Below are 13813 nucleotides of genomic sequence, written 5' to 3'. Positions count from 1 at the left end.
TTAAGCTGGCGTTCAGAATCATTCCCGCCCGCCAGTGCCCCTTCCCACTGTGCCGCTTGGGCCTCCAACTGTGACCCGAGCGGTCCGCTCCGCATGTTTCACGTGAAGCAAACCTCTAGCCACCCCTCGCATGGTGGCCTTGCAGGCCTCCCATAACGTCCCGACTAAGAAACCGAACCAGCATTTGCTGAAAAATAATGCCTTTGTTCCTGCCCGAGGGACTCAACAAAGTACGAGACCTGCAGGAACCAGGCGTTCATTTGCCATGCCGTATGGGTACCAGTGGAGGGGGTCCCAAGACTGAGGGAGACCGGAGAATGGTCAGAGATGCCTCTGGGCAAAATGGAGGCCCCGGACATCAGTGGACAATCTGGGGCAGGTAGTAAGAATAGGTCATTACGAGAGTGGTGGGCCGCCGACATATGGGTATATTGTGTGCTGCGGGGTTTCCTTACCTTCCACGCGTCGCACAGACCCATGGAAGAGGACCAGTCGGACAAGAACTCTTGTTCATATTCTTAAAATAAAATGATTCAGCATTGTATACATTGAACCCTGAAAAATATGGAAATTTCATTGCAAAATTTTTTGAGCTACCCTTTGGAGGTGTAGGACAATGTTCCCATTGGTTATACATGTATATATTTCTAGGCTTTGCAGATTTGTGCAAAAAATGATGACCAGAATGGTTATAACAATACATTTGTTCATAGTCTGATGAACCCTCTAAATATTCATGATTTGTGAATACTGCAGCCATTTCAGACATATATTAATAGTATCGAAGTCCCAATCATCAGAAAAGGTACTAGAGGTAATAAAGTCACTTAATGAAATCTTGAATAAGTGTGGAATCTTTAAAAATCAGACAGGCCAAAAAGGTCATTTAGTTCTGTCCCAAACTATACCATCTGGTATAGGAACGGCTATGATGTTTACTGCGACAAGTCTTTGTTCACGATGGGATGATGTGTGGATGCAGAAGTAAGTTAATTTTTTTTACTTGCTGTGTCCATTTGAATAAATCTTCCATTTATCAGCATACCCAGAGTTATCACTAGAGCTAACCGAAGTAGAAAGAATAATAATCCCAAAACATTACATAGTTCAATCCATGATGAAAAGTCTTTTTCAGGTGATGAAAATAATCTGTTGCTTGTTCTTTGAAAGTTTTGTGATGGTGTCTTTTCAGGTTCGCTGGGATCCTCAGAAAATGTATCAAAGTTAATGAAATAGCCAGAGGCAGTTCAGTCAAGTGGATGGAATTGCATCCGGATTTGTTGAATTCACTGGAACCAGTCGATCTCTTGTTACTTCGTTGCAGACAGGTGTATCAGGAAGAACTGTTATTTGGGTCTCAAGAGGAACAAGTTCTATAGCTTTGTTGCTTAGTCCTTGTCTCACCGTAGAATCTTCAAAGGTGATTAGTCTCTCACTTTAAACCTCTTGGATTGTAGCTAAAGGAGTGATTCTGCTACATTGTCTGAGTCACTTGGCCTACTGCTTAGTATCGGCCACAGTGTGGTTTGATCAGGTCGATAGACAAATCTTTTCTCCTTTTTACCAGCAAGGGGCGGCAGTAGTATTGTTCTTGATCCATGGATTGCTAGGACAAGCACTGGTTGTCTGTAAGAAGGCCCAAATTCCTTCTTGTCCGCGATCTTTTCTCCGACTAGATCACCAAACTTTGGGATCCAGACAGGACTTGCTGGGACGGCTGGTTTTTCCCCAGTGGTGGTTGGCTTCTGGAACACGTTGCTTTGTTTCGATCTTAGTTCATTTAAGTCCTGTAAAAACAGCCGAACTATCTTTGATGTAAAATTTCTTATTTTCCACCACTGTTCCATGACAATCAAGGTCCGGAACCAACATTCTTGTCCCAAATAGGACCTCATATGGAGTGACACCCCCTAGAGAACTTCTTGGCAAATTGTTTAATGCACGTTGGACCCCATAAAGAGGTTTGACCCACCCATCACCCGAACCCAATACCCTAGCTGTTATAGACTGCTTTATGTCCCGGTTTTTATTTTCCACAACAGAATTTCCCCCAAGATGGAATGGAGAAGAATATCGCAATAATTCGACCAAACCGGCCTTGGCTTCTTTGTAAGCTCGAGAGCTAAACGCAGGGCCCTGGTCAGAATGTAGTGTGCCAATTGCGTATGTGCCGATAAAGACTCAAATCTTTTATAACAGTTCAGGCGTCAGCCGAGCAATGAGGCCAAATCCAAAGAAACCTTGATTTAGTGTTTGTGTGACTGCATTTGTCCACAAGGACGCCTGCATGTAGATAGTCTAATGCGGTCTAACAATGGCGTCTGTACTGGGCTGGCTACGTTGTAGACAGGTGCCTGGTGCCATTCTGGACTGCGAGCTCTATTGCAGTCTATGCAGTTATTGATGAATATGTGAATCAGTGTATTCAAGCCTGGCCACCAGTTCATCTCATAATGTTAATATTGTTTTAGAGATCTCCTTATGTGTCAGACCCTCTCCCAGATGTGCTTCGTAAATCAAAGCTGCTCTTCATTCCAGGTTTGGTATTACCCTATCCCCCCACTCCAGGGATTTGCGCAAACATAAAGTTGTTCGCATCAATTGTATAGGAGTATTTGAGTGGAAACTTCAGGTAACGCTGCACCGCTGCCTTTGCTTGAAGCAAAGACTGCCAGTATTATTTCACTGTCTATTTTCGTTTTTGAACGAGTGATTGCAGTTACAGAAGCTGTTTACACAGCCCCCTTTACTGCTTCATCAGCCAATGAATTCCCTTCAATGTGAACGCCATCACGTTGATGACTCGGCGTGTGTATCACAAGTGTTTTGTAGTCTGTTTCGTAACTGAACTACTTGTTCCCAAAATATTTTGTGCTCAATTGTGCCACATTTTGCATCTTTGAAACCATTTTGAAGCCAATTCTGTAAATATTAATTGTATGATTGAACACAGTAAAAGGATTTGCACACAGTGTGGGGAATTCGCGATCCGTAGTCTCAAGTGCCATTATGTTATGAATGCTTGTAGAGCTGTACAATCTCCTAGTGATTGCGTTTGTGACCATAAGTCTGAATTTGCCATCACGCATACGACCTTTAACGATCGTGCATGCTGCATTATAAGCTTGCTTCCCCCCCTGTAGCAGGTTGTGCAGATCCGTCAGTATAAATTATAAATTCACACTGTTCAAGAGGGAGAATTTCAGTAGGCAGAGGACATTCTTGTTCGTATTGTAGAAATGCTTGTGTTTTCAAATATGGATCAAAAACATTCATCAGTTGCAGCAAGGGAGTTAACCCATTGTATGCATCTTGGATGTAAAGCTTTTGCATTTGGAATGCTAGCTTTTGTAACTACCTCTTAGGCTGGTACAGGAGTTACGACCATAATGCGTTTCCCCTGTGCTAGGGCTCCTTTTGCTACAGCGGTTTTAACTGCGGTCAGAATTTTTTCTGTTGATGTAAATTTCATTTCTGCTTGCATGTACAAATGTGATGTGTATGCTATTGGTACTTTTTCAGTTTCATTAAGAGTAAAGTAGGTGAATCCGCATTGATCCAGAATGATTCGGATCACTAAGTTGCGAACGTTTACACGTTTGTAAATGTTTTGTTGCTAACATGTCTGAAGTGAACACAAAATTTCTGTGTTCTTTTGTCCAATGTGTTATTTTAAAATCAGGTTTGATTTCGTAGAGAGGTTTAACCCTTTCTGCGTAGTTTAGAATGCAAGTTCTTCCAAAATTCAAGAAACCTATAATCAACTAAGTTTTTCAGCGTTTGAGGTTGGAGCAGTGCACACTTTTCTAAAAAGTTGGCTGCCAGGCCTTTGCCTTCACTTGATAGTTCATATCCTAGAAAAAGGAAGTCGAGATAGGAAATTCTTGATTTTTTTAATTGAATTTATAACCCTCAGAGGCGAAGCCCAGTATAATGTGTTCACCCTGTTCAAGTGCCTGTTCAGGTCATCGTCTGTCAGATAGATATCATCGACATATGACAATGGCTCGTCATCATAAGTTTGGAGTAACTCGGTTACCCTTGCTGAGAAGAACCCAGGACTACTCTTGATTCTCCTTGAGGGAGACTACAGAATTGACGCTGAGTCCCCATTATTGAGAAAGCGGTCAAATACCTTCTTTCAGGTGCAATGTTTTGACAAAAGAAACCATTTGAAGTATCTACGTGGTTTTATATTTTTTACGCACAATGTTATTAATTAATGCTGTACTGTGTGCATTTTGCACTGAAAAATGTTTTACAACAAGAGTTAGGTGTCTGTAATTCAAAACTAGACAATATGTATTGTCTGGTTTGGAAACAGGAAACAAAGGATTGTTCATATACGAGGTGCATGTTTCAAGCACCGCTTGGTATTCAAGTTGATCTATGATCTCCCTTACCTGTTTTGTAGCTTCTTGATTAATTGGAAACTGCCTTTGTGCAGTTGGTTGATTTTTTTAACTGGATTGTGTGGGGAGGCAAGTCCTCAAACCATCCTACATGATTTTTGTATCATTCTGGGGTTTGGGCAACTGCCCATTTCCTGGCATAAGTATATTTAAAACGTACTGGAAGATGGTTGGAGAAGGCTGGCATAATGAGGTCTTCACCATGTGGGCACTCCCTGAAAAATTCTGGTGGCCAGTCCCGTTCTGCTAGACGTAGATCATAACCCTTTGAAAGTAACTCCCAAAAGAGTGCTTTCACTTTTAATGGTATGCCTCCCTCCATCTGGAGAGTTATTTGATATAACCTTTGCAGAGAACTAACCCTGGTATCTGCAGTCTCAACTTGAATGCCTTTCAGGTCCACGGTCTCCAGAAGTCCCTTCAGGTTCTGGCAAGCTATTGATAATTCTTCTGCACTGTCCAACATTGTCTGAGCCCATTCTCTGTGCTTGAGCTGTGTTCTCAGAAGGTCTGATCTTTAGACCAGCTACTTTTTTCTTGGAGAATTGAGGTTTTGGTTTGTTTTTCTGAACATGTTGATCATCTTTGGACTCCTCACGTTCTTTTTGATCTGACCGTCCTCTTCTTTCGGATGTCTGACAATATCTGAAAGGTATGAGAGGAACGTGTATCAGTATCTTGATACCGGTCAGGTTATCAAACCTCTGGCTTGAAATTCTTTTGAATGTTGTTTATTATCTTCCCACTTCTTTTTAGAAGAGGTAGGATTGTTTTTTGTAAAGGCCTTTTCAGGACTTAGACAGTTGTGGTTTAACTGTAATTCTATTATTTTTTGTATTTGATTAAGTAATGCCTCGTCTGACATTGCTTCAATGTCAGGATGAGGTGTGTAGCCGGCTAAAATCGGCCATGTTGCTCCTGGTCTACCTAGTGGACCGAGCCTGGTAATATGATTGTAATGTTTTAGGGGGCCTTTAAACCAGAGATCATGCTCCTAATATGTGAGTGGAATTTCAATATCCACGAAAGGAATATATTCCTCAGGTGGTTCATCTTTGTAGAAGTGAAACGTTTTAGTTACTGGATTTGATTCAGGGAATACTAGCCACGAGTAGAAAAACTGCTCTACCACCTCTTGGTGTTAGGCCATGTTTTAGAAGTTTTAGAGTGATGGCTCTCCTTAAATTTTGCACAATGATATTCACATTTTCATCAGTTTCAGAAAAACCTGTGTAATCAAAAGCTGTTGCGATACAGTCGGGTACAGCTTCGGTGTTATTATCCCCGTTTAGGGACATTGTTTAATGAAAGTTGCAGAGCAAATTGCAAGAGAACAAAGATAAGGTGCACAATATTTTGGAACACTGTATCCTTCAACGTTGAACAACCCAAAAAGCTAATACATAAGATTTTCATCCTACTCCGCTATGGCGGATATTAACCCTATCCACTCCAGACATCTTTTGGAGTTTTATGATTAGAGGTCTCTGAGAAAAGCACGACTGAGTTACTTCAGTATCTAGCGTTAAATTAGTGCCTTACCAAACCGTTGGGCGCCATGTAGTGTAGTTCTTATATCCTGGATAGGCTCTGCGCATTGGAATAATATTCAATATACTTTTGACATAGGACTGAGGTCAGTATGTCTATCGAGTACATTAAACGTAATTGTGTGTGCCAGCTAACTCCGAGGTCATTAGAAACTTCTCGAATGAACAAGGGATTAGTTTCTGACAACTGCATGAACATGACAACTTTATTTTCCTTAGAATCAGAACAGTCTCAGAATTGTGGAAACAATAGATAGTTTCACTTAGTCAATCGTGCATGCTTAGTTTCTACAGAGTTGCACAGAAATAGAGAGGCAGGCATTTCAATAAAAAGGGTTTATTGAACAGTCTTATTTCTCGTGCAAGAGATGAACTGCTACAATCGTAAAACAGAATACGTACAGCGTTAGCAGTAAGATTAAATAATACTGCAATAGCATGGCTTGTAGCTATGACATATATTCATAAAAATACATACATAAATAACTCTTATGATGCTTCTAAAATAATCCTACACTAGTGTACCTAACCTAAGTGTAGTACGAGGGAAGAAATAGGTGCTGTTTAGCTATAGTTGCCAAGATTTGCCAAAAGTCCCTCTAGGTTCTAGTCCGCCACATACCTTAGAATGAGTGAGGTTGGAATCTCTTTCCGGGTCTCGATCTCTAACACCCCGCAAGGGGAGTCAGAAACACTGGAGCCAGATTCTCTGCAAGGAGGATGGCAGCGTCTGGTCAGTGTGTTAGTTGGGGACTTTACTTCCTTCCGAACTTGCCATGGAGAGCCGCGTCATGCAAGTAGGCAGCCGAACCGTGGACCGTGATTCGCCATGGAAAGTGAAGGTATATTTATACCTTGAAGGTGTTTAACCCCTTAAGTGCTGCGTCGGGGCGTTGGCCGACGGCAGCACTACCTCCCCAGTGCTGCGCACGTCCATTGGACGTTCATTCAGCACTAGTTCAAATGGACAGCGCAGCACTGGGGAGGGAATTGCGCCGCAGCTAAGGTGTTAGGAATGCCAGTATCAATGTAAAAGTCGGGCATAAGAAGGTCATGAATGAACCCCTAAGGAATAGACGTTCATGTATAATAAAGGAGTTCTTGGAGAAATCAATATCCAAGCAAGGGGAAGTCCTAAAGGCTTAAGAGTCTGGTTTTCCAAGAACTCGTGACGTAGATTAACGGATGTAGGTGGCCATGCCTGTATTTGGTTAGCATGGAGAATGCCTAAATAAGGGCTAGATTTCTGTGCCTAAATAAGGGCAATGTGAATTTTACCTATATATCAGGGCATAAATCAGGAAATCTCTATACAGAAACTAAATCGACACAGAGTGAAACAATAAACATCAAGTGATAGAAGGTCCAAAAACAAAAATCAAAAAAACAGAAGTGTATGAATCATTAATAAACAAACAAAAACACACATAAAAAAACTTTGGAGGTAATTGAACTTTACTTAGGCAGCACCATAATCCTGCAGAACTACTGATATTAAAAAAAATCATGCTATAAAAGCTTGAACCCAGAGGTTATCTAGTTGAATAGAAAGTGCTTAAATGTTTGCAATTGGGACGTTTCTAATGCTAACCATCTCATATTCAAACACGATGTTCAAAACATCAAGGCGGCTTGAATGAAGGGCTCTATATATAGTGCATACTGGGTGGGGGAGAGGGGTTTGTTTCCTGGCTCATATTTTGTATACACCTACATTAGTTGCATCCTCATGCCCCTCGTCTCAAGGATGCAACCCGTGCCTTATTAAATACATTTTCTAGGGATTCTTGACAAAATATGGCTTGTTTTTTCTCCCCGGTCTTGTAGACCTTTAAAGCTGATACTACAAATTGTATTCGGGAACAAATCTATAGTACCTTTAACCAAGGTTTTTTTTGTTTTGTATTTGATCGGCTGAGCATTCCAACTGGCCCCTCTGTGGAACAAACAATAAACCAGTTTCCACGTTAGCCCAGTGAAAGAATAGGGCCCTGCCACTCATACCCTCCCCCCGCCCTTAAAATGGAGTTTTCCATCAAACGGGGGTTGCGTTACTTAAACAATCTCTTAAAACAAAGTGGAGACTAAGACTCACCCCTTGGCTCCAATAACCTACTCAATTCAATCATGGCAACATAACTTGTAAGATCTGAATATTGCTAGTTTAAGACCTGATGCCAGGGCTCTCAAAGCTGCTTCCTGAAGAGAGACGGCTGAAAGAAGTATTCTTAAGTTTTGTACATACTCTCCTCCTGTGGGTAACAACGAGTCTATGGCAATATTTTTTGTGATGTGTCGCTTTTAGTATTATATAACCTAGTACTGCCCATTGTCGATTGGCTGGTGATTAAAAATGGTGCAAACAAATCATGTATTCCGCTTAAAAGCCACTCTTGTGTAGTAACCACACAGACCAGCAACATTTTAATGTATAGGTTACTGCAGACTGTTACAGATCTAAACTCCTTTCTAAAATAATACAATACAAATAGGTACCAAGCCCAAATGGCCCTCAAATGCTAGCTGTTTACTTGGTGCACCCTAGGCAACCAATGTCTCAATTTTAGAATCGGACCTCTTGAATCCCCTCAGACAGGTTTGAAACAGGCCAGTTTTCCTAAAGACCCTAAATGCTGTGGTGTATGTGGAAGAGCATGCCCTTGTAGGGCACTGTGCCTATCTTTCAAGCTCCGTGAGGCAATGTGGGTATTTGCTGTACAGCTGCAAATAACTGCCCCACCTGTCTTCTTATCTACCCGCATGAGCAAGCTAATCCGCTTACTCCGTTCAATAAATGACTGGTACTAGACACTGAAGGTCAGTTCATATTGTTTGATTTGTGACCCTGGAAAATAAACCATCTTCTTTGCGACCTATTAAGCAGCAGAGTAATGAAGCTCCTGCTGTGACCTAAGAAAGAACATAACTCAAAGTCCAATTTTGCTTAAATCCATATTGCCCAGCAGAGTTCCTCCTTCCCCCTTCGTTCAAAAGGTGCTTCAGAGACGGGTCTCCGATTGCTCTAAATCCCACTAAAACATTTTTTTTATTAAAAGTGGTGAAAATAGTGCAAACTTATAGTGCAAACGCTCGTGTGACTGCAGCCAACAGCAGATTGGACTGCCCATAGTTGGAGGCAGTCTCTAAACAAGTTTTCCTTGGCATAGTAAAACTGAAGTGTATGAACATCCACAGATTATTCTCAAAGCCATAAAATCACTATGTACCCCCGTACGAACTACTTCGAGGCAAACCAGAGAAGCATGCACATTTTAAATGACACCGTTATATCCAATGGCTTTGGATTGTGCTGAAGGTTGCAGTTTGCAGCAAATAATGCAAGTGAGCCATCTTACCTCCTGAAAGCTTTTGCGACGCCCTCCTTTCGTCAGGCACTTCGAAGCACCGCTCAGGTTTACCAGTAGGCCTCTTGATGTAACTCTCATAATCTACTTCCTGTTCCTTCTGCTTCGTCCGACGAATTTGTGCAGAGCTCTCAGGAAGTCCTTTCTTCTTCATTCTCACTTTTTCAGAAGATGGCCATCTTATCAACTGAGGAGGCCCAGAACCTTTGGAGTATTTCCACACTACCTTGTGCGGAGGAGCCGCTTTGTATACCATGCCATTGCTAATGTTCAATTTCCCTTGTGGGATGTTTTCTTCTAGAAAGTACTCTCCTTCATCAGTCTCGTCACCATTGTCTTCACACCCGTTCTCAACAGTTTCTTCCACCACCCAATAGTCCTCAGAGTCCTCCGGCTCGGAAAGAGACATGTTCTTTCTGGGTTTCTTTTTCAGAGAGTAAAGTTTCCGCCGACTCACGTCTCTCAGTGAGACCCCCAATTTCCTACTTCTACCAGAAACTTCAACTTTTTGACTAGAGCCGGTCTTGTCATGGCTCGCGTTGTATTGGGTGCTGACCACATTGGTGTCCCTCTGGGTGCATTCACCATCTTCATTCAAGGAGCCACCACTTTTTATCCTCTCTTTTTCAGAGCCGTCAGTACTTTTTCGGAAGGAGTACAGACTTTTTCGAAGCAAGTAATCATTCATATAGTAAGAAACCGGTCCATTATCCATAGAAGACCCTTCATCTCTAGAAGAAAGATCATCAGAAGTCACGCTCAGGACACTGGTCCGTTTCTGCTTTCGATCAGACAAACAGAGATCATAATTGAGGTTGTTTTCCACGTTATCCAAGCATGCTAGCCAGCTGGCAGAAGGGACATAGCTCTCAACTGAGTCTTCAGCCCACAAAGCGAGTTCACCATCACATGCTACAAATTCACCATGGTTTACCACATTTACATCCTTTAACTCCTCCATACTGGCATTCAAAAGACCATCTTCCTCCCGGTGATCAGACTCTTCATCATGGAAGTCATTTGCACGGATTGTATTTTTACTTTCAGTGTTCTTCACAGCAGCATTAAAGTCCTGGCAGGAATTGGCCAACTCAGGAAGAATTGAAGATTGGACTGGACTCTCTGTATCCTGTCCACCAGGTCTTGCGCCCAGACTTGCTTTTGCCCTCTTCTCAGGCTCCAATCCAACCACATTATTTTGACTAGGTAAGCACTGGACGTCCTTTTCTCGAACAGCATCAATAAGCATCAAAGGAGGGAGTGCCGCCCTGCATTCATCTTTGGGATAGGCAGCAGATTGCGACATCATCTCCTCCCCTTCAGGCCTGGCTCCATACCGGACACCCTCACAAGAGCTAAGAGAATACACATCTCGCTTCACTACATCATCTGCCATTTCTTTATCGTTTGCCACATCGTACAAAGGTATGGTTTCTTTGTAGGACTTCCAGAGCTGTATTGCTGCGGGGGATCCACTACCGTACTCTATCCTCACCTCTTCCTTCTCAAAGGCATAGCTACCTGGAAGCAGATTTCTATAAGATGCAGACGTACTAGCATTTTTGTGAAAATCTCTTTCCTGCACTGCAGCCACAGAGGAGCGAGAGGATTCCAAGTTCTCAGAGATGCTTTCATTTACTGTACCGATACCAGAAGAAAGAGCAGTCATGTTGCCGGCATCACAGGCCCTCACATTGGCGCCCAGATTTCCATTCCTTTTCGGCGTGTTTTCGGATACCCGTAACTCGGTCTGTGTTTCTTTGCACTCTGTTCTTCTCCCTTGACTACTAAAGTGCCTAAATCGTGTAGCATGGTAAAACATCGGGGAAGGGGGTGGTGGGTTAAAATGGGGTCTTCTGGCCATTCTCGTGTGAATTGGCGGCTGTGGAACATAAAATCCAGGGTACTCTTGCAGTGAAACAGAATAAAATGGAAAATAAGGATTTCCACTTCTGAAGCCTAGGGAAAAAAAAAAGCAAGTTTACATTTAGTGTATGTACGATCTATCTACCATTCAGCTTTTTTTCTTCGAATTTCCATGAACAAAAGACAAATGTCAAGATGAACAGTTAACCTTAAAATACCAACATTTGGGCTAAAGTGGTTCTCTACAAAATGCTTTAGTGGTCAATTCATGCAGTTTGTGCTAGTCTCAGCTCTACAGTTCAAAAGGTGCATTCTTGAATTTTCTTTCAGTGTCCACTCTAACTCAGACACTAGCTAGCCCTCCAATCAAGCATGGACCCTGTCCAGGGCTATGCTGCACTTCTGTTAGGTTCGTGCTTTACATACTTCCAGGAGTTATTTCTTATACAATATAATCTTTGTGAAGCCTACCTTTATTATTGGGCATTTGGAGAATTGCTAGAAGAACCTTAGCGAAGTGCACCTAGAAATAGAGCCCTCTACTTTGTTCACTGCCATATTTCTGATGGTGGATGGAGCGACATTAGGGTCACTGGGGTGCATGTGGTTAGGTAGTACCACCACCACAGAAACCAGCAGCAAAGTCACACAGAGCAACTTTGACCAACTGGATAATAGCATCCATCTCAGAGCTCATGGGACTGCAACTGGCAGTATGGATGGATGTAAATAATGCATTACAGGACCTGGACAACCCAACTTAGAGGATGAAATGACATGAAACTTAAACAGCGCGATTGCTGCCCTGAGGCGTCCAAGCGCTAACTAGAGAGTGGGCCATATTTGTCAAAGGCGATCAGCCAGGGAATTAGTTGTGCGCTTTAAAAAGAAAGGTCTTTAGTGGTTTACGAAAGGAGGGCAGATCAGGGTTAGACCTAAGTTTGAGGGGAAGGGAGTTCCACATTTTGGCGGCGTTATAGGAGAACATCCTGCCACCAGCTCTCGTTCTTTTAATTCTGGGAACTATGGCTAGAAAGGACAGGCTAGAACGGAGATGTTTTCTGGGGTGGTACTGTGTGATTAGTTGGTGGCTAATTGCCGGTCCTTTTTGCCAGAAGGCTTGGTGGGATATGCACATTGCCTTAAAGGCAATTCTTTGCAGGACCAGGAGCCAATGCAGGCTACTCAGCCCAGGTTTGGCTGACAGTCTGCGTGGCAACTGGAGCAATGTGCGAGCCGCGCAGTTTGACAATCTGCAACTTGCACAATGTGTAGTCGGGGCGCACCGAGGTACAAGATCTTGCTAAAGTCCAGCCGAGACTGGATCAGACTGTGGACAGCGACTTGCTTGGCCTCCATAGGTAGGAGAGGAAGCCAAAGTGCGTTGGAACAGCGGTGCCCAGGAGCATCAGCTCAGTTTTATCCCCGTTAAGCTTAAGGAAGTTGTCATCCAGCTTTTTACTTCCTCCACGCATTTCATTAACCCCATTTGTGCTGATTGGCCATCCTCCTGCACCAGAGACCACGAGGAGTGTCGTCCGCGTATGAAACGATCTTAATACCAAACGGGCGGACGACCTCAGCCAATGGTCTCATATAGATGTTAAATAACGCAGGGCTTAGGGAGGAGCCCTGCGGTACCCCGCAGCTCAGACATTTTCTGGAAGAGACCGTATCTCCCTCAAAGATCTGAAAGTACCTATTGCTCAGAAAGGATTTGAGCCAGAGTATTCCCTACCTGAGATTCCAACATCGGAGAGGCGACAGAGCAGCACATCGTGGTTAACAGTGTCGAATGCTGCACTTCGATCGAAGAGGACCACTGCCACTGATCCCCCTCAATGGAAAGTCCTTCTGGTTTCCTCAGTGAGCGCTAATACGGCGGTCTCCGTCCCATGTCTAGGTCGAAAGGCCATTTGGGTGGCATCCAGCAGTTGGTTATTCGAGAAAGTCCATCAGATGAATGTTGATGTGCCTCAAGAATTTTGCTCACCCAGGGAAGCAGAGAAATGGGGCGGTAGCTGCTATAATTGCCAGGGTCTAGGGTTTGTTTCTTCAGCAGTGCACGTACCATAGCCTGCTTGCATTGACCGTCCTGAGCTCCTCAAAGGCGGTCGCTCCCCACGCTGCTCCCAGCCCAGTACCGGACCTGACCTGGTATCGTAGCGCTGCTGGCACTGTTATTGCTGAACTCTATTTCACTAAAGCTGCTCTGTGACCTGGAAGCATTGTCGCATTACTCGCACTGCTATTGCTTAATTGGATTTGATAGTAGCGCTGTGCCGCGCATTGTTTGTTTATTGTTGTCCATTGCTGCCTTTGCCTGCTTGCCGATTTGTGCCTGATTGTGCCGCTTTCACTGGCCATTTCACTGCCATTGGCTTGGCCTGTGCCCCAATCTCGTCCTGCTTGCCTTTTGGCTTGCTGCCATTTTGTTGTTGTTGTGCCTCCCAGCCCGGCTCTCTGCCCCGCTCCCGCCTCCACCATCCACATATGACAGTTGCTTTCGTGCGCAGCAGTCGCGCCGAAGGTGCGCCAAAGGTAAGCCCGTCTACGCCCGTCCGCGCCCGACCCCCTGGTCCTCGCCAAACCCACTCCACCGCATAACATATGACGCCGT

General features: G+C 43.6%; 1 protein-coding gene across 1 annotated transcript in view; it reads right to left on the bottom strand.

Moving 5' to 3' along the window:
• The window catches only part of LOC147722290 (uncharacterized), a 250969-nt gene that overhangs the window by 86938 nt on the left and 150218 nt on the right, over positions 1–13813 (bottom strand). The window contains exon 3 of the mRNA XM_086964799.1: positions 9319–11286. Within this exon, the coding sequence (XP_086820925.1) occupies positions 9319–11286 (1968 nt within the window). The remainder of the gene's footprint in view (positions 1–9318; positions 11287–13813) is intronic.

The sequence above is a fragment of the Lissotriton vulgaris genome, chromosome 4_1 (assembly GCF_964263255.1).
Source record: "Lissotriton vulgaris chromosome 4_1, aLisVul1.2, whole genome shotgun sequence".
NCBI classification, from domain to species: domain Eukaryota; kingdom Metazoa; phylum Chordata; class Amphibia; order Caudata; family Salamandridae; genus Lissotriton; species Lissotriton vulgaris.
Note: the sequence above shows the minus strand (reverse complement) of the source record. Positions and strands in the feature narration are given on the sequence as shown.